Here is a 25,529-nt window from a genome sequence, read left to right as displayed (position 1 = left end):
GACTATCTATTTTCCAAAATGCTTGAATTATCAAAAAACATTAATTACAAACAGTAAAAATAAGTGATTTTGTCCTCAATATTCTATTAAACATAGTCATTGGCCCTGATAAAAAATACTATAATTGTTAGGCGATTAAAGTAAGTCTAAATAAATCATACAGTCAGCTTGTAAGATAAAAACCGAAATCACTAAATGAACATTTTAAAAATGATTGGCTTAAGCTCACAGAGGCGAGCGACTGTTTCATAATTCCCTGCCACTTCCTTGGGGCTTTCACAACCCTAATCTTATATACATCATAAAAACTGCAAAAGCTTTACAAGTCTAATTGTTAATATACTATTATTCTTTTGCGGGGAACAAATAGACAAAACGCGTTCATGCATTCCGATCTGTCCTGCATCGTCGAAATGCCTTGGTGAAGTACCCAGAAACAGGAGTCTTAGGAACTGGAATCAGCTTTCCAACAATTGCCAGAGGCCAGCTTCAACACATAATAACAACGATAGCAGTCATCAATGAAAGGGGTTTTATTTATTTATTTTTGTTTTCGTTTAGTGAACGTTCCATAGTAGCTACTTCAAATTTAAAACCATTCTTGAATGAACCGTTTAATCAATGACAAAACAACTTAGTTTTGTCTAATCTCAACTCACGTTAATTAGCACGAGCAAAATATAGAGTAATGTGGATATTCCCACATTATATCAAGGTGTATTCAGATAACTCAAATTGACAAGAAGAAAAAGAGCTTACCTGATGATGCCAATGCCAAGGGATACAAGCCATAGCTTCCAATTAAGTCTAACCGTTGTGGTAAACTTTCCAAGGAACTCAATTATGATTATCTAAGACAGGCTTGGAATTAGTATCACCATTCACACGTATATACTGAGTAAAAGACCACTACAAACAGGGAAAAAAAGGATAAGATGATTGATCACCTGAAGAACAAATGTAAATCCAATTATTCCCATAAAGAGGTAGTTTTTAGTCACTCCTTTGAAGCAGTTGATTTCTTCCGGCTTTCTAGCATTAAACTCATTGAATATCTGTGATTTGGAACAGTATTTAAGTTTATTACACTAGTTGCAAATCTGATTCAGATAGATATGCTTCAGCATTAATGTAGAGTTGTAGACGTCTCGAACATAAAATAATCAAGGGTTACCAACACATTTAGTACTTGAACTATAGTCAAATTCTCAATTTAGTACTTAAAAAGTTTAAAAATTTGAAACCAAGTGCTTGAATCCTTCCATCAATAATGCTAACCAAATTATTCAAATAGACGATGTGTCCAAAATATCCAATAGAATTGCAACAAGCAGCACGTTGATGTGGTTTTAGACATGGCATGTTTTTTATTTGATTTTAGGCATGTCATCCATTTGACTAATGGTATTATTCTCGTGGGCAAATTGATAAATAGGAGCAAAGCTTGAGTACCTATTTGCGATTTTCTAAACCCTTAGCTAACAAATCAATAATTTAACAATAGCTTGGGCACCAAATGAGTAATTAACCTCAAAACTAATACCAGCAAATCGAAAAACTGACCCAAGTCATCAAGTACTTACCTGACACATGACAAATGCATTGAATATCAAGGTATTCTTCACGTACCTGACACATGACAAATGCATTGAATATCAAGGTATTCTTCACGTCATAAGCATGTTCCCTGTCACGGTCATCCTTCAAATGAAGAATGGTCAAGCCCGCGAAGTTGAGCACAAGGAGGACAGTAACTTGATACGAAGCCTGAAATAACGTGTTAAAAGATGATAAAAGAACTGGAACTGCAAAGCTACATTTCCAGACTGGGGTCTGGGTCAACAACTCTCTCAATTTAATAAACTTGCAACTACGACATGTGAAGAGGTAACAGGAGAACATAATTAGTCATATTGTGAGGGCCCAAGAAACATGTACCTGTAGGAGTAAGTTCCTCCACATGATGTTTGTAATTAGAGGTTCCCTGAGAAATCAAACAATTATATTAAACACCCAAAGACAAGCTTGAAAGAGTAAATCCAGATAATGGTTGTTAGACGGGTTTGAAAGAGTAAACATGTTGAAAAGAGCGACCAGTAACAGTGAAAGACGTTTAAAAGCAAGGCGACTCTACAACCCTTCCCTTTCTTCCCACTGAACTCTCTTCAACCCTGATTTATTCTTCAACAAGCTCAGACAAATATCCTGATGCAGAACATCTTAGGGGATAGGACATTAAGTTAAATCATAACCTTTATTTCTTGAGAAAGAATAAAAATTAGATAATTTAGGGTTCAAGGAATAAAAATTAGATGACTTAGGGTTCCTTGATTACATCACACAACCAAGAAGAGGCTTTGTATCACACCTAGGGTTCCTTTGGAGCCACAGCCAAGGATGATAGTAAGCTGAAATTCTGAGCATGTCTATGCCCTCGAGTACACTAGTTTGTATAGACCCTCGACTTGGACTCCAGGTCAATAATCTTAATTTGAACTCAAGAAAACAGAAGATAATAAACTTGAGTTCAAACTCAAGAAAACCGAAAATAAACTTGACTTGAAAAGAAAACACAGATAATAAACCCTCATTAAATGTAAAATACTAAATGTATCCTAGATCTACAAAATATTGTAATTAATCTTCATAAATATAACAAGAGTATGAAAATAAAATCTCAACTAATCCCATAATTAGTTTCTTAGCATTCTGCATCATTCTTCCCTTGGAGAAAACCAGTACTCGAGAATTAAAGTGTTATAGTATAAGAAATCTGCTGTAAAACCCAAAAATAGCACCACCAACCCAAGAAATCCATCTTTCTCTTATCTCTTCTCATACTGTATTCTCTCTTAAATCAGTCACATTCTGTGACAGCCAGAAACTTGGTTTCTTTCACACCGGATAATCCAAGAAATGTGAAGAACTACGAAGTATTGTTGTACATTCATTGAAGTCTTAGAATGACAAACGTGGAAATGTTTCAAAGATAAACCGAATTGGAAAATTCCCCAAAAACGTTGGTATATTTTCTTAGAAAAAGATCAAGTTATTTGTAAGAACCAGAAAACTGTAGTATTTTACCCTTCTAAATAGAGAAATATGAATTTTAATAATAAGTTTTATAGATGGTTGCCATATCAATTTTAGAAAAAGTGTTGCTATAAAATTAGAGTTCTAAAAACCAAAGTACACAATGGAAATTGACATGAGCAACGAGTTCAAACCTTCGGCCAACTGGTGACCTATGCATAAGGTTGTCTGTTGGTGGTTCAGTAGCCAATGCAAGTGCTCCAAGAGTATCCATGATCAGGTTAACCCATAGTAACTGTACCAAGAGAATTCAAATTTTCAAACTTTGCTCATCACAAAGATTTAATTTACTTAGCTGATAGCTCCTTATGTTGACTAAATTATAGTAATGCATCCTACTGGTAGTTTTTTCAACTTTCTGTATCACATGAGAAACAATAGAAAGTCTGGATTCTATTCAGCATACACATTCCACTAACTTTGAAGTTTCATCGACACATACAGACAGATACAGAAGGAAAAAGTTCAGTGAACAGCCCAATTATTCAGTCTTTTAAACTGTAATGCCCATCTTTAGAACATGATAAAACCAATTATGAGTTAATACTTGAAAAGCCTATTTACAAGCTAAGAGAAAAAGAAAAGCTCATTAAAATTTTTAAAAGGACAAACCACTTCTATACCACTTCAATACCTAAATTAAATTAAAATAATTTATTTCTTAAAGAATTGCGTAAAATCATCAAAAGTATATGCAACCTGAGAAATGTTTTGCTGCATATCGCTACACAAAATAACCACCAACTAATTTTGTACAAAAAAATTAGCTAAATATAATGCTCTTTTCCCTTTCCCAATACAGAAACCTAGATGTATCACGATCCTGGTAACTATGGACCCAACCCATCCAGAAACATGCACCATCAAGGATGCAAATGACAAATCCATATAGAGTATTTGTACTATCTATGATGATACTATGGTACTAATATGTAAAGGATTTCAACCATCATCAGGCTGTTAACCAAAACTAAATCTCATAAGAGGTTGGAGTAAATTAGGGTATTTTAACCATTTTTTTTTTATTTTTTGCAAAAGCTAGATAACTATCATTAAGGTCTAACCTTTTGAGTATAGTCAAATTAATTCAGAAGAGATGTAGGGACATTGAATGGGCCAAGAAGAGCTGTACCTGAACTGAATTTAAAGGAACATCACCGGAGGATATCGCTGCCACAACATTGATTACAAGAGCTGCAACATTAACTGTAAGCTGGAATTGTATAAACTTCTGAATATTGGCATAGACAGAACGGCCCCAGCGAACAACCTAAATTAAGGACACAACATTGAGCTTCAATTAATGAAAATTTGATATGAGCCTTTCCTCAAATTCAGCAATAGGATACAGGAACAGAGGAAATAATAATATCTATAAGAAAGCATGCATCCACTAACCTTCACAACTGAAGCAAAATTATCATCCAATATAATGATATCTGAACTTTCTTTTGCAACTTCAGTCCCCTGAATACCCATAGACAGACCTATATCTGCCTAAAATACAGATAAAAAATGCGAAAAAAGGGGAGATAAGCAAATTAAGGTATGACAAACATGGTGCAGTCACCATGCAGCACCAGAGACAAAGTAAGGGTTCACTAGATTTAGGGACAAAGCTGTTTAAATGGAAGAGTATTGATCCATGATGGTTCACATAGCTGGTTGTATGCAGCAGAACTGTTTTCAATGTTTGATGACAAGGCAATCAGACAATATTTTGCATTAATAAATTGGTGAGAATAGTGTGGAAAGGCATAAAATTTGGCATTTCAAAATGAATATGAAAGAGGATATGCAAGTATACCGAGGTACGTATGGATACTAAGCCAGTGCTTAACTCATATAAGATACATCATAAAGCATCATCATTACAAGGGAAAAAAATTCTCACAAATTTAACCAAAAAAACGAACCTCATGAAGTGCAGGAGCATCATTAGTACCATCTCCAGTCACGGCCACAACATCCCCTCCCTTACGTAAGGCTTGAACAAGCAAAAGCTTGTCGCTTGGAGAAGATCTTCCCATTACCTGCGGAACACTCCCAATTAACCACATTTTCATGTTTGAATGAACTATGTAGCTTAGCTTGAGAAAAGTTATCAGGATCTGAAGGAAAAATAATCAGGAAATTATAGCCAAAAGATACCGTTATTTTCTTGGCAATTTGTTCTCTTTCTTTATCAGATAACTCTCGGAAAACCCTTCCTTCAATAATGGTAGGCTCAGTAGCATCTTCAGCAGAACTGAGTATTCCACACTCTAAAGCTATTGCTTTTGCTGTTTGGATATTATCTCCAGTGACCATACGTACCTAGAGATTGGTTCCAATTAGTGACTTTCAGGTGGTTTAATAACTATTATATAGGTGTCCATGTAGTTCTCCAAAAAAGTAAGATCATTTATAACAAATACTAAGCATTAGTTCAAAACTATAGTAATTAAAAATTAAAGGAGGCAGAAAGCTTGGCCATTCAACATATTAACTCGATATAAGTAGCATTGCCGGGCATCAAGGGTATGATAAATTTTGATGCTAATCTTAATAAGCATCAAATTACCTTAACACCAGCATCCATGCATATTTTCACAGCATCTTTGACACCTGGGCGACAAGGATCCTGCAAGTGAAAACTATATTAGATAAAGAAAAGGCAGCTTATGCCTTGGTGATGCGAGGTGCTGCCTCAGCACTGAAGAACTGAAGTATCTCAGACCCCTTTCAGGTTGATTGCATTTGATCAGGTGCATGCTTCTTTATAAGCTCGACTAAGTGAAGTTCTCTCACATTTATTTTATACTTAATCTTTTATTTAACTTTAACTTTACCTTTGATAGCAGACAAGGACATATCAAACTCATTTGAGTATACAACAAGAAACTTGGAACGTAAGAAATAGTGCATGTTAGCCAAAAAAAAAGAAGAGGTAAATTTGCATATTTTTGAGGACAAAAGTGGATCAATCTTTAAAGTTTATCAACAGAATTATATATCTTGAGCTTATTTTATTATACACATGCACACAACAAATATAGATATTGCGCCTTCACTCGTAAGAATTTTTTTGAGTGACCCTTGCACCTCAAGTACATCATAAGTCCTTGCAAACGCTAATAAATGTATAAGGAAATCCACCTTTTCTTACTAGATGCAAGATTTTATTTCTTATCAGTATAAAACAATCGGTGGGTCGGTAACTTCTTTGCACTGCCAGAAGTATGAACAATGAATTTCTTTAAGCACTAACATTTACTGACAGGAATATATTCAATAATTAGAAGATAGAAGATGCAATAATAATGAGCCACAAAAAAACATAGCAAGATGAGTATAAATGACACTCCAAAATCCCGACATGCACAAAAAGAATGACACTACCAAAGTTAAAAAGTGGGGAAAATAACAGGGAAAATGCCATGGAATAAAGATTAATAGTTCATTGTCAAATTATTCTGTTTTTTCTTTTGTCAGAATTAATTACCCAACTAAAATTCAATGAGTAATATGGTTTCTAACAACAGATCTACTTAGACACCCATGCATGCAATACTTTGTTTAGTGATTTATCATAAAAAAATTGTTGCAGTTAAAGGGGAAAGAGGAGCCGTTTTCATCTTTGACACAAAGCTTTGCATTTCCATTCAGAGATGCTAAGGATAAATTCATTTATAGATTACAAAAGATAGTCAGATAAAAGATAGACAGGCCACTAATTGACAAGTAACCAGTTCAGCAGATACTATTTGGGTGAAAGTAGATAATTCGTACCATAACTAAAAAAAATAAGTGTACCTTTATACCCACAATAGCAAGTAAAACAAGGTTATCTTCAGGTAAGATCCATCCATTAAAGCCCTCTTCATCAGTGGGAACTTTTTCCTTTTCACATAATCTGTATGCAAGGGCTACACAACGCAAGCTATTTACAGCCATTTCATCAATAGCAGCCTTAAAAAATTCCTGCAAAAAGACAGTTGAACATGAAAATTGAAGCATCCATTGACATTGAGTGATGGCCCATTGTTTGTGATTAGAGGCAATTGATGCCTTGCATGATGTTCTCAAACACAGATAACAAAAATATGCAAGGCTGTTAGTTAAACATATCAATTAGCATGAAACTGGTATCAATAAGCAGCAGCATGAAAAACTTGATTTCTGGTATATTTCTTACTTGAACCCGAAAAATAGACTCTACCAATCCGAACCCAAACTTGATTTGACCATAAAGAGTCAAAAGGTCTAGGAACAGCTTGAATCCAAAACAACCTAAACGCAAAATGGCATGAACTCGAAATAGCCTGAATCTGGACCAAAACCCAAAATGACCTGAATCCATAATGTGGTACCCAACAGACCTGGCCTCAAACCCAAAAACGACCTGAACCTCAATGACCTGAAATTCTAAGACCCGAATTAACTTTACCCAGATTTGCCTGACCGAAAACCTAGGTCTAAATAGTATTATAGAGTTCTTAGTTCTTATGGACTAAGCAATTTATTTATTGGTAAGAGACAACCTTTGTTTACTAATGTATTTTTGACAAGGTTTAGTTTGTAATTAACCATTACTTTGTAATGGGTTTACACATGGTTTTCATAAAACAATAATCAATCTGCATATCATCACATAACCATCAATACAGCAATGAGTCTGTATAAATATGGTAAAGTTGCTAAAAGCTAATGCTGGAGGCTAAGTGTGTATCATATAAAAAACGTGTATAAAATTTAGGAGATCTTTCTAGAGCGTGCATGCATGCTTATGTGTGCCTGAATATACATCATCACAAACCTTGTCTTCGTTGATGGACTGCAGGCAACCATTTGAATCAATGTACCCAGAACATGAGGTTAAAACTATCTCAGCTGCTCCCTTCCAATGTATGCGAACTTCAGAATCAGCCTGCCATAAAGAGAATAGAAACAAATTCACAAGTAAAAGGCATTGTATAAATTCATAAATTGTTTTCAATAATCCAGAAAGTTTAAAATGTTGGGCAAAAAAGCTTTCTTTTAATGTTCTGCATCACCTTAACTAAATTCTACAAGAAAGCACATGAACCTGGACACTTAACAAATAACCATCAAGTAAAAACACCTGAGCAAGGAAGCATCATTGTACATAGGGGCAGTTATATACTTAGAGCAGCTAAGAAATCACGGTTTTCCTAGGCCAAAACTTCAGGTCACCTAAGAAATCCATATACATAGGCTGAATAATCACTACCTGGAAAACAATCACATTTCGTTGTGGGAACCAAAGACATTTGCATTGTTAACAAACAAAAATCAATAAAAAATATTTGTTATCTTTTCTAAAAATTATTAGCATCTGATAAGAAAATATCAAAAGATAATTTTAAAAAATTAATAAAGGGAAAAGAGGGAAATCAGAATCAGGCCCGAGTACTAAAGCTTTTCATATTTATTTTCATCCTTTTTTACTTTCACCAAAAAATAAAAGGTTATCCACCCCAAATTTTTTTCTCCCACAACAGCAATACTTCTCTTCCCAAAAGCCAAAACCTGTTAAACCTATTTTTCCATTTTTCTTTTAATTTTTTCTTCTTCATAAAAACCCAAAGCCGTTAAAACATTTTTTCTTTTTATTCTTTTATTCTTTATATCCTTATGTTATTCCAGCAGGCAAGTGAGCCATAACTGGCTTCTGCCTTTATCTGCATGGTAGGGGAAAACTGCACCAGCTCTGACCAACATGGATAGAAGTAGGGGATGGCAGGTTAATATCCCTCATAAGAATCTCTCTCTCCTCTTTGCCCCCCTTATTTCTCCTCTTTTCCTCCCTCTTCCTCCACTGAGCTAACTCACAAAATGTAGATAATAAAGCAACCAAGGTTTAGCCAACTCCTTCCCAATCTACCAGCCAAATACAACAAAAGACAAACCTGCATAACCAATCAAGAAGTTCTGGACAACAGATAACATTCATGTCCTTAAGACAGTCCAATAATACACTAACAACTTCAACTATAAATTGGAATGAAAATGTTGTCACACAAGATCCGATGAAAGTGGACTTGGTGCAGTTAATAGTGATATGAATTCATATAGCAGATATTTTAACTACCATCAGTATTCAAATTCACCAGCATCTAATGAAATATAAAGTGAAATTAAAATCTATCACTCTACATAACTTGATGAATGCTTTAGATTAATTAAATTTTAAAAATGAAGCTAACAATGATATAATTCGTGCAAGTCAACATCAATTCAGTTGGTGATCAGAATTCACATCATAAGAGCCAAAATTCTGTTAGATATGTTTGAAACCCAAAACTGGTATGTAAGCAGGAAAATATGCTTATTGAAATTCATGCTTAGAAAACTTGTCAGTCAAAAGTTTGACCAATTTCATCTTCCTAAGAAAAAAAATTAAACTGAGGAAATAACCAAGATGCTTCTGTCGAATTGCTCAAATATGCATCAAATGCTAGCAGAATAATCATGCACAATTGTATCAATATTTCCTAGATAGAAATCATCAATTGTTTTGGAAGGTCATTAGTGCTTTAGCCATGAACAAAGAATGTAATTAATTTAGTTACTTTCTGTAATTTCATTTTAAAACTTTCCATTATAGTGCAAACAACAAAATCAAAATGCATCAAAAAATGAGACAGAAGCCACTACCCCTTGTAATGCAACACCTCCTCGCTTTTTCTCTGAGTTGAAAGGGAAGACATGAAGGATTTTGGAATCTGATCTGATAATATCAAATTTCATTCCAAGCTACAAAACAATTTTTAATGATTAGAATGTACAAACAAAAGTAAATCTAAAGTAGATGATTGAAACAAGTTATAGGGGTAAGGGTACCTTTACAGCCCAAGAAAGAATAGCCTTTTCTGTGGGAGATCCAGAAATCTCAATATTGCCCCCATCCTGGAAAGATAAATGCAATTTAATGAGATTTCCTGACTTATGAGCATAACAAAGGTAACCTACAGAAACAAGAAGTCAAAAGCAGTGGAAAATCTAGATACTTGAGAAAATATGAACTAAGCAAGGCAATCTAATCACTCGAATTAAGAAGTACAGGGAAAATACATAAAAAAAAAAAAAAAAAAAACCGCAAAACAAAGCACATTTCCATTAGGAAACTATGTGATGTAACAGGAAGAAAAATGATTCCTACTAACACAAAAACAATTACTTAGACCTCATTCAAAAATCAGACACAAATATTCTATAGGAACATTAATTTATGCATAAGCAGTTATTTACCTTTTGACCTTAGCATAAATTATTAGATGAACTAAAAACAGAACTAATCTTTCTTACCTTTGGCACAAAAACATTCCCAGTGCTATTCTGTGCAACTCCTTCGTTCAATAGAGATACAACTGATGCAGGCAGCTGGGAAGAATCAGAAGGTGGATTTATCTTCTTTTTCCCAACAAAAGCTTCAACAACAGTCATCTGTTATACGATTAATCAGTCTGATATCTAATGCCTTCAAACAACTAAATTAAAATATAGAAACTGTAACCTGAACTAGAGAAGAATGTTAGAACACTAAGGCTTTTTGATAAGTCATTGGAAAAATTAAATCAGCCGAAATTAATATTTTCAATGATTTAATTTTTTAAGCATTTTTAATAATCCAAACTGAAAAAAAAAATTGATAGAATTTTACAATGAAAAAGGGTTGAAAATAATGAGTAGATAGAGAGCAACTTATCACTTAATGTGGAATTTTTTCAATTATTTTTATTCTTTTAACATCATCCTTTAGACATTTTACCTCTAAATTCTTTTTAAAATTATTTTTATCAAACAATCCAATTACATTCCGTACTTAATTTTAAGTAATATACCAAACATATTATATAACTTAAATTCAGTACTTAATTTTTCAACACTTACTATAACAAACAACACCTAAGATTATATAAACCCTAAGCCTCTTTCATTTACTAGAAAGCAAGAACCGTGTTGAGTATTTTTACATCGCAACTTTCCTCTCGTAAATCTCTTCCTAACAGAAAGAACCAAACATACTGAAGCATTTCCCCATCTATCAAGTGTGAACGTGGAAAGTGCATAACCATAGTAGTGAAAATAAAAGGCAAGTAGATTACAGAGGATCAGCTTCTACTCATAAGAGAATAGCTATCCACATAAAAGTTACCCAGTCTTTTGGTCCTAAAATAAATTATATATAATCAACTTTAGAAGCATCCATGTTCTTTAATATAGAACTAACCTCATTCAAAGTCAATGTTCCAGTCTTATCACTGCAAATTGTTGTTGCGGAGCCCATGGTTTCACATGCTGAAAGCCGACGCACCTGTAAATCACGTCTGTTAGATAAAAAAGCTATAACCAAAAAACTTCGATACAGAAGCAACCATGGAAGTAAAACATTTAGAAAGTAGAATTATGAGCTTGCCAAAGCTTTATCTGCCATCATCTTTCGCATTGAGTATGCCAAACTGTAAAAGTTCAAGTAAAGAATAAAACCATAAAACTGTGAGAAGGAAAAGTATAGGAAAGTGTATTCAACAGAAGGAATTTACTTGTTAGAGTAGCAGGAACAAGAAAGGACTCACTGAGCCGGGATCAGTAACTAAAAAGCTGCTACTTAAACTTACGTCAAGGTAACAGCCAAAGGAAGCCCTTCAGGCACAGCAACAACAACAATTGTAACCTGGACAACTCCATAGTTAGGAAATCTTGGACTTACTTTTAAATAAGAATAAAAATTTTAACATCATTTTTGTTCCATGAGAATAGCAAGAGCTGGAAAACATGTTGGTTGAGCAGGTTTGCACATATTTACATTCAGATCATTTTGGGATTCAAGTTGTTTCAGGTTCAGGTCCTTTCAACATTCAGATCATTTTGGGATTCAAGTTGTTTCAGGTTCAGGTCCTTTCAACATTCAGGTTATTTTGGATTCTAATTATCCGGTTTAGGCAGAGATCAAGGGCTAGTCAGGCTAGTTTTATATTTTATACAAGTTGTAATTATTTCAGCATGCATTTTGAGTTAAGGTAGAATTTGGGTTCAAATCATTTCAGGTTTTGGTTTTTTCAAGCTTGTTTGGTTCAGGTTTTTCCCGGTTCAGGTCTTTGATATTTTTGGTCAAATTGGGTTTCGACTTTTTTGGGTGGGATTTTGGGATTTGGGTTCATTTTGATACCTCTAGGAATAGCTATTCCATTCTAGTGCTATTTCAGATGGAATAGTCTTTCCTATTTTTTGGTTCATTTCACAGCTATTATAATTCTAGTCATATGGTCAAATTTGAAATATCATTCCCCAGTCCCATAGTGTATTAGCTATTCCTAACCCATTATGAATAGAAACACTATTTTGTGGACAACTTTAATCTTAAAATTACTTTTGAATGTTCAGTAATATAGTATGGAGATAAAAACAACAGCAGTGGTGCTAATCCTACCAACCACTAGTGGCCAGAGACTTAAAACACACACACACACATCATTGCCAAAAATGGTTGTCCACCGTTGCAGGCTGCAATTGAATACCAAGCAGCAAAGGCCATGTATATTTCTATCTGTAGCAGCACACCTGAAAGGCACTCGAGTGACATGACATGTCAATGGCAACACCACAAAGGCACAATATGAGGGCAGATCAGGCAGCCAGCAGCCAAATCGGGCCATTGCAGCACCACAATGCTGGAACTGTCAGACATACCTAGCTGTGGCCTGTTATGCACTGTTAAGGCATGCCGGGGGCAGATCTAACCCGATGCAGCGCCAAATTAATGCATCAGCCACTAAAGGAAGACGAAAGAAAAAACTGGGGGGTGGAACAGAAGGAAAACTAATATATATAAAAGAACTGTGGTCATTTTACTAAAGAGTTAAATAGTCTCTCTTTTTGGATTATTATTGCATATTTATTGGTACTATTCCAACTAGACAGACTATCACTATTTTCAACGAGATAATTGCATGCGGAAATGTGGAAGTTTATAAACAAAACCAAACAGAAATATAAGATCAAAATCCTCATTTTCAGGAAGGTAAGATAACACTATACTAGGTTTTACTCCCCATCATGTAATAGTGTAGATGTATTCCAGTCTATTCTTAATAATTACTATCTGATTCCCCCTCCAACCATACATAACCTAAGGGACTACAGTGTACTTACTGCAATTGTAAAAATTTTAACAACACCATTAAATGCATCATCAAAATTAGTGCGCCCTTTGATGAATTGTTTAGTTCCATCTGGATCTTCTGTATGTCCAGTGAAGTATCTAGACAACCAATCAAATAGCAACGCATTAGATGAAATCCAATTCAACTAGCATGAAAGTAGAAATTTACAGATTCTTACATACCTTGCCAAAAGAACAACAAGCACAGAAACAGCTACAGAAAGCCCAACTATGCCTATAAAAGTTGCAACTCCATTCAGGCGTACCTGCAGTATGTGATGCATAATATGCTCAGCATGCACCTTACTAACTGGAAAGAGGCACTGTTAAGGAAAATTAAGTGAAACCTGCAAGGGGGTCTCTTCACCAGTGTCCTCTGAGATACTGGCCATTAACAATCCCCACTCAGTATTGATTCCAACACCGGTCACCTACAAATGATTTCAGAAAGAAGATTTTAAATGGTTTGAAAACCAAAAGGTAAAAACCAGGTTATAATAAAAAAAATTCTAAGGAAAGATCAAATATACATTGAAGAAAGTGATAACAAAGATCACAATCTACCTAAGAGCCTATCTCTTCTCTAGACAAACTCCCTACTAAAGGGATAAAGACACAGACCATCAAGTGCCACATGCCAAAGTATACGAAATCAGATACTAAAGAAAATTTTCTATTCCTCACCAAATAAAAAGAGCATGCTGCACTTCATACCATAAACCTAGTACATGTTGGCAAATCAACATTTTTTTTTTCAAACCAACAAAAAGTGTAGTAACATGCACAAACAATTAAAATTAGTTGGCAATCATAAAGCAATCAAATATTTCTCAAACTCCATATCTGTACAAGAATCATATCAGATAATGAACTGAAACATAAAAGATAATAAGAGTTAAAAGATACAAACTACCATTAGCTCAAATCAGAGACTAGCCTATACGAAACCCACTACTATATAGTATACAGAACAAGCAACAATTAGAAATGCAAAGGCCCAATGCCAAAACAAAAGCGCATACCCATTCCTACTGTTTCTTCACAAAATCCATACCAAAAGGAAGAGCAAAAGTTCAGTGCACATGGCAAACAGCATAATGCAGAACTAATAAGTTACAAGTGAACATCAAAATGCATAACATGAGCTGAAGAACACGGAGGAAGGCCAAAAAAAGGAAAAGAAAAAGAGCGAGGTATAGCTGTCAGATTACAGTTTACTAATTAAGGAATATTTAAGTGTATCAGATAGGATTCTGTAAATATTTTACTGATTACTATCCCTAACTTTAAGGCTGTTTTTTTAGACAGCATCCCTAGAGTTAGTTTGTTTCCTAGTATAGAGTTTCCTAAGTTAGGCTTACTATGTGTATAAATATTTATGTAATGTCTTATGAATAAAATGGAATAGAAAAAGCCTGTTCTTAACATGGTATCAGAGCCAGGTTTTTAGCTCAAATTCTGGGATTTTTTTTCTTTGTCTAGCAACTTCTTCTCATTCCCGATCAACCCTCAAGCCTGTAGAATTTGTTCAAAAGAAACATGGCTGAAACTGTCAAAACCAGCAACACTGGAGAAGGGAATTCTCAAGAATCATCTGTTGAGTTCAGTAAAGAAGAAATTGAGAAGTTGAAGAATCTGCTGGGATCATTGGAAAAATCTCCTTCAATAGGTATTAGTGGTTTGGTTTTTTCAGGTATATCCTGTTCTCAAAATTCTAAAATCTCGGATATACCCACAAAAAGTTCTTGGGTCATTGACTCAGGAGCTACAGACCACATGACCCACTCCTCACAAAAATTTGTTTCATATACACCTTGCCCTAGTAGTAGAAAGATAACAGTAGCCGATAGTTCTGTGATCACAGTGACTGGTCAGGGTGATATTGTTATAAACAAAACCCTTACTCTTAAAAATGTCCATGTTCCAAAACTATTTACCAATCTTCCATCCATCCAAAGAATTACCAAAGACTCTAACTGTAGTGTGGTTTTCTATCACAATCAATGTCTTTTTCAGGAACAGAATACGAGGAGGATGATTGGACATGCTAAGGAAGTAAATGGCCTATACTATCTTGAGGAATCCAATGGAGAAGTTAGTGCTCAATTCCTCACCATTATCTTTCATATCCGAATCTATTAAAACCAATAAAACCAAATTTGGCTCCATCATCTCCGCCTTGGTCATCCATCGTTTAGAGTCCTTAAAATTATGTTTCCTTCATTGTTCAAAGGATTAACTGTTGAAAAATTCCATTGTGATGTCTGTGAACTTACAAAACATAAACATACCTCTTTTCCGGTAAGCAATAAAAGAACATCCGCTCCTTTTACTCTTATTCATAGTGATGTTTGGGGACCATCCACTATTTCAAATATTTCGGGGCTCGTGGTTTGTATCCTTTATTGATGATTGTACCGTGTGTCTTAGATATTTCTTTTAAAACAGAAATCGATGTAAGGTCTGTCCTTCCAACCTTTTACAACATGATCAAAACACAATTTGGAGCTGAAATAAAAAGGTTTAGGTCAGACAATGCCAAGGACTATTTCAATCAATTTCTCTCACCATATTTCCAAGAAAGAGGCATTATACATGAGTCATCTTGTGTTAGCACACCCCAACAAAATGGTGTTGCCGAAAGAAAAAATGGTCACATTTAGCTATTACAAGAGCCCTCTTGTTCCAAAAAATGTCCCTAAACAATCTTGAGGGAGGCTGTTTTAACTGCTACTCATATGATAAATAGATTGCCTACAAAAGTCCTTGAATCTCAAAGTCCTATGCAAGTTCTAGCAAAATTCTTTCCTGATTTTAGTACTTCAAGTAACCTTCCTCCCAAAATATTTGGTTGTGTTGCCTTTGTACATGTACATTCTCAAAATAGAGGAAAATTTGATCCACGAGCTGTCAAGTGTCTTTCTCAGTTATTCTTCCACTCAAAAGGGGTACAAATTCTATCATCCAGCCACAAAAAATTTTTATGTATCAGCGAATGTTACTTTTGCAGAACAAAAGAATTTCTTTAATCGTCCTTATCTTCAGGGGGAGATCTTATTCACAGAAGATAAGGACAGAGGATTCTTTCTTCTTGACATTCTAGCTACTGTCCAGCAACCAAACACTCACATTCCAGCTCCTGTCCAGCAACCAAACACTCACATTCCAGCTCCCGTCCAGCAACCAAACACTCACATTCCAGCTCCTGTCCAGCAACCTGAAACAGAGCCTAATACACCCAAATCACAAAGAGGGATTCAGGACACTACTCGTCCTTTACTGGTTTACTCAAGGAAGAAGGCACCGGTGCAAGTTCAATCATCTTCTCCTCCTATACAACCTGAGGTAATTGCTGAACCTACTACTGAAACTACTGAAAATTTAGATGAATTTCCCATTGTTATTAGAAAAGGGATTAGAGCCTGTACAAAACATCCCTTCTACTTATTTTTGTCTTACAAAAATTTGTCCCATAACCACAAAGCCTTTCTTACTAGCCTAAATTCTATCTCCATTCCCAAAAGCTGTATCCGAGGCATTAGAAGATGAGAATTGGAAAAATGCCATGAAGGTTGAAATGGAAGCTCTTGAAAAAATAAGACATGGGACTTGGTGAAATTACCGAGAGGAAAGAAACCAATGGGATGTCATTGGGTGTACACAAGTGAAGTATAAATCAGATGGTTCTTTGGAGAGGTACAAAGCAAGATTGGTTGCTAAAGGGTACACTCAAATGTATGGAGTAGACTACCTTGAGACATTTGCCCTGTTGCAAAGATGAACACTATGAGAGTGTTGTTGTCACTAGCTGCCAACCGAGGCTGGAAATTACAGCAATTTGACATAAAAACGCCTTTTACATGGTGATCTTGAGGAGGAAGTCTATATGGATGTTCCACGTGATTCGGTCCAAATACTGGACAGGTAGTTTGCGAGACTAAAAAGGCTTTGTACGGACTAAAACAGTCCCCGAGGGCTCGGTTTGGAAGATTTACCAAAGTAATGCTCAAGTTGGGGTATAAACAGAGTCAAGGAGATCACACTCTGTTTGTAAAACACTCATCTTCAGGGGGAGTGACTGCTTTATTAGTCTATGTAGATGACATTATAGTGACTGGTGATGACCTGGAAGGAATGGAGAGTTTAAAGAAATGCCTAGTAAAAGAATTTGAAGTCAAAGAGCTCGGAAAGTTAAAATATTTCCTTGGTATTGAAGTGGCACACTCTGGGAAGGAATCTTTATATCTCAGCAAAAATACATAGTTGATTTGTTGTGAGAGACAGCAAGTTGGGATGTAAACCAGCAGACACACCCATAGAGATGAATCACAGACTTGGAGATGCACTAGAAGATGCAGCAGTTGATAAAAGTTCATATCAAAGACTTGTGGGGAAGCTCATTTACTTGTCTCATACCAGACCGGATATTGCCTATGCAGTCGGTGTTGTAAGTCGGTTTATGCACAACCCCAAAGAATCACATCTTAGAGCTGTGTATCAAATTCTACTGATGCTTAAAGGGCACTCCGGTAAAGGAATCCTATTTAAAAAGGGGGAGAATTTAACCCTTGAAGCCTATACTGATGCAGATTATGCAAGGTCTATGGTTGATAGAAGATCAACCTCGAGCTATTGCACTTTCCTAGGAGGCAATCTTGTGACTTGGAGGAGTAAAAAACAGAATGTTGTGGCTAGATCTAGTGCAGAAGCTGAATTTAGGGCGATGGCTCTTGGAATTTGTGAGCTAGTATGGCTAAAAATTATTTTGGAAGATTTGAAGATCAAGTGGGAAGGTCCAATAAAGTTGTATTGTGATAATAAGTCTGCTATCAATATTGCACATAATCCAGTTCAACATGATCGCACGAAGCACGTTGAGGTTGATGAGACATTTTATAAAGGAAAAACTGGACAAGTGGCTTAATTTGCACTCCATTTGTGTCCACTGATGGTCAACTAGCAGACATACTTACCAAAGGGTTGTCTGGAAAGTTGTTTCAGAAACTAGTAAGCAAGCTGAGAATGGATGATATCCACTTCCTAGCTTGAGGGGGAGTGTCAGATTACAGTTTACTAATTAAGGAATATTTAAGTGTATCAGATAGGATAATGTAAATATTTTACTGATTACTATCCCTAACTTTAAGGCTGTTTTTTTAGACAGCATCCCTAGAGTTAGTCTGTTTCCTAGTATAGAGTTTCCTAAGTTAGGCTTACTATGTGTATAAATATTTATGTAATGTCTTATGAATAAAATGGAATAGAAAAAGCCTGTTCTTAACAATAGCTTACCAGCATGGTACCTACACCATCTGCTACTTTGCAGCCAGACATCAAAAATGGCTCTTTTTTATCCTTATGAACCTACAAGAAAATTTACGGTTAAAAACAATGAAAGCTGAGTTATAGATAAATGTATCACCAAAACAAGCAACTTACAATCTTGCTTTCTCCAGTCATGCTAGATTCATCAATCGCTAGAGAATGGCCCGTAACTAAGACTCCATCAGCCGGGACCTAAACAAAGCATCCAACTATTATTTAGTGCGAGTGCACATCAATATCAACACCCTGAAGAAACAACTGAATGACCCACCTGATCACCTATTTTCAAAGGCACAACATCACCAACAACAACATCATAAATTGAAACCTTCACAGTTCTACCACCTCTCAAGACCTGAGGGGATATTCAAAACAGAAAAGTTAAGAATAAACAAAATTGAAAGTGAATTGAAATGGATGTCATCATACTGCAACAACACACACCTCTAATTGGATGTTTCGCTTTTCCTCATTAAGATTTTGAAACTGAAGAGATTGACGATAATCACTAGTAGCTAGTAAATAAGTAAAAGACAAAAAAGTTAGAAAGGAATTATCCTGCACTAAAAACAGTCACCTTGCTTTTAAAAGCACCAACATTATTTAACTCAGAAAGGAATCATTTTATTTTTGAACATTGGTCAGATTTTATACCTGTAACAACTATAACAAGCAAAACAGCTAAGAAAATGCTACCCCCGTCATACCATCCTTCTTTCAAGCCCTAGAAAGAATGTCAATTAAAACAATCAATAAATAAGGGGAAAAAAGAGGATAATTACCAGTAAGAAAAACAAAAGAAGATCCGAGAAAGAGAGAAACAAAGAAAATGCAAAGTAGACATAGGTGACTAACAAAAGGCAATAAGCAGAGGAAGAAAAGTAAACGGAATAATAGATTCCAAGTGTAAGAAAGGTATGTATCGCATTTCATAATTCATTTGAGTAAAATAGATTTCTTCACTTCAGGGCCTGTCAACTAGGAATAAATACACACCAGAAGAACATCTAATGATATCCGCATGCCAAAGTGATTTTTAAAAACCATAGAATCAGTACATGCTTTAGACAAATATCACAATGCTTCATATCTTGTGAAATGTAAAATTGCAAATGTGGAAAATTCAGAACCGGCAATTCATTCACATCAAGTTAAGTTGATATAGGATATGATAATAAAAAATTAAAATTTAAAATTACAAATTCTGCTTCACCTAATCACCCATGCCATAAATATATTAGCACTTCTACTGCCTTTACATTAACTTCTTTGTGCAATCATAGCATATAAACAAAGTGTCAATTCATGCCAAAAAGCACAATAGCTAAAACTTTCAAACCCGTATAAAGAAGAGGAGCATTAAAACCCTAGCAAACAAACCACTATCCAAGATACAAACATTAGTAAATACAATAGTAAAAAGAAAAGTTGAACCTCTGTCTTTATTCCCAACCCCAAAGACACAGAAGCAGCTACAATCAATATGATAAGGGTTAAATCTTGCCATGCCTCCCAAAGGAACCTCTGCAAAACAGCATAGGTATCACTAACAGCAAGCAAAAAATCGACCATAATGGTAGAATTTTAAAAATAATAAATAAGGACTAAGAAGCAAATAATATACCCAGAAACTCCGTCCCTTTTTCCGTGGATATGTATTTGATCCAAATGCAGTCTTGCGGTTTAACAAATCAACCTCATCCCCGTAAATTCCCGTCTCTAAATTTGTTTTCAACAGATCAGACAACCCCTTAACCTGATGAAGGAATCCACCATGAATCACATCAATTAACCATAAAAGAAACACCAAGTAAAATGATAAAATTACATTAACAGGTAACTTACCCCACCATATTGTTGAAGAGCAGATAATTTATGATCCCGGGTCATCGAAGCAAGTTGTTCTAGTCCAACTGCAAAATCACCAGCAGCACCTGGCAGTGTAACTGGGGTACCTGACACTAATAGCACAAACATGAATATAAAAAATTTAGGTGGAATAATGCATAACAGCAAACTCTCCCCAAAATTCTCTTAATTCTCTCCTTAACCTTGTTCTACCCTACTCAACCTGGCCACTCTACACTTCCTTCACCTTACTAACCACCACGTGCCACTACACTCTACTTTAGGGTCATCTCTCATCTTCCTTTCCGCCATCTCCCAGCACACCCTATCACTTATTTGCAATCCTCTACAAAATGCTTCTCATAAATTTAATATTCCATGGCTCTTAAAAAAAAAATAATACAATATATATCATGAAAATGAAATTTGAAATATAAAAAATTGCAGTAGTATTAAAGTTAAAAATGGAAAGATAACTTGGGTTTGGAAAAGAAGGGAAGTATTTGTGCTTTATACATATATGCATATTCTGTGGAAAACATGAAATCAAAAGTATGATTAGGCTTGCAAACAACTCAAAAAAGGAAAAGATAAAAAGACTTGAACATGCCCCAACTCATTCATCATCACTTGAGCTCAAGCTAGATTCAACTGTACATCAGTCAACAAGGAATCCACATTAAGTCAAGCCATAATTGACGTACGTCTAACAACTTGAGCAATGATTTCTTGTGAAGGATTCTTCCATCCTATACACTATACCATACCAGTGTTCCTCCAAGCACTTTCCAACAATGCAAGCTAAACAGCAAAGTCACTACTATATTTCTACTATTTACCAAAACTAGAAATTGAATTGAGAACTTAGACAAAGAAAGCCCTCAGATATATAACTACGAGAAAATTTGGAGCTAAGTAATACAGCAAAGAAGCATACCAATTTCCTTTTCACCAGCCAATTTGAAAAGCAATGCTGCCTGCAGCAACATGCAGACATTAGTCAGACTTTACTGGGACAAAAGTATCCAAGTGAAATTTCATATAAAATATATAACATTACTCTTATGACTTGTGCATGAGCTCTAATCATCCTCTTTCTTTGCTCTTTTTCTTCTTGTTTTCTTAGGTCCAGAGTATACCGAAATCGACGAGAAGCATTTAGCACAAGTGCTGCTTGCTGTAAAGGAAAAAGGAACTAGTCAAAGCTCCAAGAAAAATAAGAGTCCCCAACTCCTCATCCTATGCAAAGACTAATATGGACAACTATTAGTGCATACCAAAAAAAAAGGAAACCATGAATTTAACATGGCACAATGCAAATAATAATAATAACTATATGAAGTTAGAAACACTTGTTTATAAAAGCATGAATTTTTTAAGAAAAAATGCCCATATGCTCCATCTAACAAGTTCCCAAGAAGATGTACGATAACCAAAAGGTCATCTGCAAGGAACAACACAAAAATTACAACTTGAGACTTCAATTTATGTCCCCAGGTTAAAATCCTAACAAGGTTAAGGCAGAATTTATCAGATGTAAGAGTACTATCACCCATCATGTTGCTCAAAATCCTACCACTAGTTCATAAAATCGGGTCAATTTACAACAACAATAATACGATAAAACACAATTGTTAAGCAAATTAGTACCTCAATTCGCAAGTACAAAGTCTACAAAGTACTTTCAAGCTTTTTTATAAAATATTGTTAAGGTCAATGACATGCTCAATGAAAATGGTTGTTGAAGATTTAAAAGGAGAATATCACACAAGGCATTCACACATACTCTAAGTCTCTAACTTTATATTGAACCCAAAAAAAAAGTCTCTAACTTTCTATAATCAAACCAGCTAATCTGAAGGAAGCCATTACACTTTCTTGGGAATATGAGGCTAAGTATTCAAAATTTCTAGGGAACACAACCACAATATATATAAAAAAACTACTCAAGAAAACCTTCATTGTAAGTACAAGATATGTCACCCATTCAAGGGTCCTCAACAAACCAAAAAGTACCCAAACTCCAACCATATAAATATAAAAATAATACCCTATTAAAAAAATCTCAATGTGACAAAGAACAACCAACAAAGTAGTTCCTTGCATTTTTTAACAAAAAACAACACTTGTAAGGATAAGAAAGATAATCAGGAAAAAACTTCAATGGTTTAATAAAGAGGATTGTTCTTTCGCAAGAATCATTGATTCTAACTTAATTATAAAAGTAGGAGTGTACTTAGTAATGTCAACCAAACAATTCAAACAAACAATAGCCACTTCAATGAACAAGGAATTCAATGTATTTGCCTTGAACAATGAAAATACGATCAAGTTAAACACCATCCTTTTGCAGGCTAGATATGTTTCATTTGTCAATCACTTGTGCAGTATTAAGAGTAACAGTCTATCACAAGTCAGGAACCATTCTCTTCCCACACACAGAGGTTAGCAATAAGTGGTCACAACTAATATTGCCCAAGGTTGCTAAACTATTGGAGAGCATTGACTTGATGATAAGGACAAACTCATGAACATTGACAATGAGAACTTAATTCCTGGACCTCTTAACACACAACATGTCGAGGCGTTCCTGAGCAATTAAAGATAGGTCACCTACGATAAACTAAGATGCTTCTTGCTCGTAGCATACAGCCTTTAATGTGAACACCATCTCTCAAGCCTGCCTATTTCGAAGTATAATAGGATACATGGGATTCTTTGACTTCGTAAGAAATGCATTGTGTCTTTACCCGTTCTTACCATACTAGTACTTTTTCAGGTGCATTTCATTCTCTCTGAGTTAAAGTGTTCTCTGAGCTGCTAGTTATCTTTTACAGAACTAACAAAGCTACAGAGACCATTGTCTTGATCAATAACTCTTAAAGAAAGAAATAAAATAGCAAGGATGCCTTGCTTGTCCCAATCAAAAAAAAAAATTCAATATTAGCTTAGCTGCTAGACATGCAAAGCTAAAACAGTAAAATGCAGTCTTCTGATTTTATTTCTACAATGCATGCGCTGAGCTCATCGAGTACCTAAATGAAAAAGAGACCTCGCAACATCAAGTTTTCAATTTCCAACATCAGTTTTTGTAAGGATATAATAACTTAAAATCTTCTCAGTAAACTCCAAACACTAAAAACCAACATATTTTTTAATACCTTTAGTTCTAAAAATGCACCTCAAAAGAAACAAACATAAATTTACAACCTCATTCCAAAAAGGAAGAGAATGAAGTTAATGTAAAATAGCATCCCAATTGTAAAGCTAATTGGCCACTACATAGGGGGAAAGAAGCAGAAAATGTCATGGGAAGGCTCCTCGATCTCTTAATGGTTCAATGGCATGCTTAGAATAGGTTATCCAGCTCAAGCTTAATTGCCTCGAAAATTGTGAAACTAAGCCTACTAATAAGCCTCTACTCTAAAAATGGAGTTGGCAGAAGATAAATTAGCAGAAAAATTAATGATTTTTTTTCCCTTCAGTAGTCAGTTGTATCCTTGTTGTCAGTTGATGTAAATTTGTTGAGAACTGTTTGCTACAATGGTTTGCAGGATGCTGAACTTTGTCGCAGGGCATCATGCTCTCTTTGAATAAATAAGATAGCAATCATACGGAAATTGAGACTTAATTGTAAAGCAACCACTTCTCAGACTGATCATACAGCTTCCTTAATTGCTTGCTCAGTACACTGATTGAATGCAACATGATAACAAGAAAGAAGCTGATGTTTTACCCATGATTCAGTTCATTCCGGCTGTCATATAAATAATACATGGTGGTACGGCAACCTTAAGTAAAAGTTTCATACTAGAGACACACGCCAGACGCAATGCATACTCTATTCTGATGTTAACCCATGCAAGCATTCAGCTTAAGAGATGGAAATATGCAATGATATCATTCCAAGCTTGCATTAAAAATTTTATCCATCACTGAACAACCTCCCACGTCCATTGCGGTGAATAAAAAATAGTAAAAGAAACATAATAGGTCACACATAGAATAGAAATGGAAATTCATTAGATTACCACTAAATCCCTATATAAATCACTCTTTTTCCATCCAATTACAATGAGAGGAGCAAACAGATAGTGAGATAAGAAAAAAGGTTAAAAGATGGATTACCCTCCAGCGCTTGAGGGTCTGGGGGGTAGCATTCTTGGTTTGATCAATGTCGAAGGGATCAGAGGTGTCAGCGTCAGGGTCAAGGTTAGTGTTGAGGTCATTATTGTCCTTAGAAGGGCCGGCCTCCAAGTCTTGGAGGCAACCATCGCTGGAAGAAAAGCCGCCCATATTGCTGATGGAGATCCTAGTTCAGCAGAAAAACAAAGAGAACAACTGTCGCAAGGGAGAAGGCTAACCTGCACAAAACAGCGGCACAATCACCTTAAAAGGAGGCAGCAGGCCACCTAGAAGCGCCAAAACTCAGAATCACAGCGAAATCTTTACAAATAATTTTATTCACTTTTGAACTCTCAAACTAGAAGAAGAAGAAGAAGAAGCAGGAGAGCGATCTTGGTATTGATAAAGATATAGTTATTAGTACTGGAATTCCCAGAAAATGCGGAGGATATTGTTAATAGGTAATAGCAAAAAGATCCCTAACTCTGAATGCTTAGCCAATCGCAGATTCCGGAGGGTAAAGCAGCAGCATCATCGGCATAACATTTTTGTTTTGAATTTAGTTTACGTCTAAATAAATATCAAAGACGGTTAGATTATTTGGAGAGAAATCTGGATCGCTGCTTATCTGATGAAACAAAACGACTGTAAGGGATTGGCGGAGTTCTCCCATTATGGGATAATATTTACTATCAACAGTTCAACGACCCATCTCACTCTAACTTATCAAAACTACTCTTTTTTTGCTAACTAATTCCAAACAAATTTGCGAAAGTTTCTACGAAGCTTCCGACTTAAGGTAGGACTTGACTAACGCCAAACCCAACTTCGCATTTCCTACTATGCCCTATTTTAATAATACTGTAAATTTGCATAGTGGGTGATTTCAACCAAATCTCATCTATAATTTTTTCTTTTAAATTTTAAAAGAATCAAATCAACATAGTGATATCACATATTCTATGACTTA

General features: G+C 35.3%; 1 protein-coding gene across 5 annotated transcripts; it reads right to left on the bottom strand.

Annotated features, from left to right (window-relative positions):
* Positions 1 to 168: 168 nt before the first annotated feature.
* Positions 169 to 25,501, bottom strand: LOC108452831 (calcium-transporting ATPase 9, plasma membrane-type). 5 transcript variants are annotated; one of them, XM_053028710.1, is made up of 34 exons: positions 25,044 to 25,501; positions 24,563 to 24,798; positions 21,495 to 21,611; positions 21,372 to 21,411; positions 20,432 to 20,547; positions 20,211 to 20,342; positions 20,021 to 20,110; positions 19,241 to 19,310; positions 19,031 to 19,101; positions 18,858 to 18,941; positions 18,701 to 18,778; positions 18,554 to 18,625; positions 13,609 to 13,692; positions 13,445 to 13,527; positions 13,252 to 13,360; positions 11,718 to 11,773; positions 11,516 to 11,558; positions 11,330 to 11,413; positions 10,405 to 10,542; positions 9,940 to 10,005; positions 9,754 to 9,852; positions 7,892 to 8,002; positions 6,889 to 7,056; positions 5,657 to 5,716; positions 5,245 to 5,409; positions 5,010 to 5,126; positions 4,492 to 4,590; positions 4,226 to 4,363; positions 3,228 to 3,328; positions 1,939 to 1,984; positions 1,630 to 1,767; positions 948 to 1,055; positions 760 to 851; positions 169 to 487 (listed from the first exon to the last, which is right to left on the bottom strand). In XM_053028710.1, exons 2-34 carry the CDS (start codon positions 24,728 to 24,730, stop codon positions 382 to 384), a joined length of 3,249 nt encoding a protein of 1,082 aa, XP_052884670.1. In that variant the 5' UTR covers positions 24,731 to 24,798; positions 25,044 to 25,501; the 3' UTR covers positions 169 to 381. The 5 variants fall into 5 exon arrangements, with proteins under 5 accessions (XP_052884670.1, XP_052884673.1, XP_052884669.1 ...); XM_053028713.1 differs by having other exon boundaries at positions 20,432 to 20,541; positions 25,044 to 25,452; XM_053028709.1 differs by having other exon boundaries at positions 24,903 to 25,447.
* Between the last annotated feature and the right edge of the window lie 28 nt (positions 25,502 to 25,529).

This window comes from Gossypium arboreum, chromosome 5, assembly GCF_025698485.1.
Source record: "Gossypium arboreum isolate Shixiya-1 chromosome 5, ASM2569848v2, whole genome shotgun sequence".
Classification (NCBI taxonomy): Eukaryota; Viridiplantae; Streptophyta; class Magnoliopsida; order Malvales; family Malvaceae; genus Gossypium; species Gossypium arboreum.
This window is presented reverse-complemented; position numbering and strand designations above follow the sequence as displayed.

Bases quoted from the DNA above. Each gene is read 5' to 3' on its own strand.
- LOC108452831 (XM_053028711.1), bottom strand. From the start codon at position 24,730: ATGGGCGGCTTTTCTTCCAGCGATGGTTGCCTCCAAGACTTGGAGGCC. The intron at 19,311-20,020 runs GTTCAACTTTTC...CATTCTTTCTAG, and splicing joins GGTTGGGAATAAAGACAGAG to GGCTTGAAAGAAGGATGGTA. The intron at 5,410-5,656 runs GTAATTTGATGC...ACCAATCTCTAG, and splicing joins GCATGGATGCTGGTGTTAAG to GTACGTATGGTCACTGGAGA.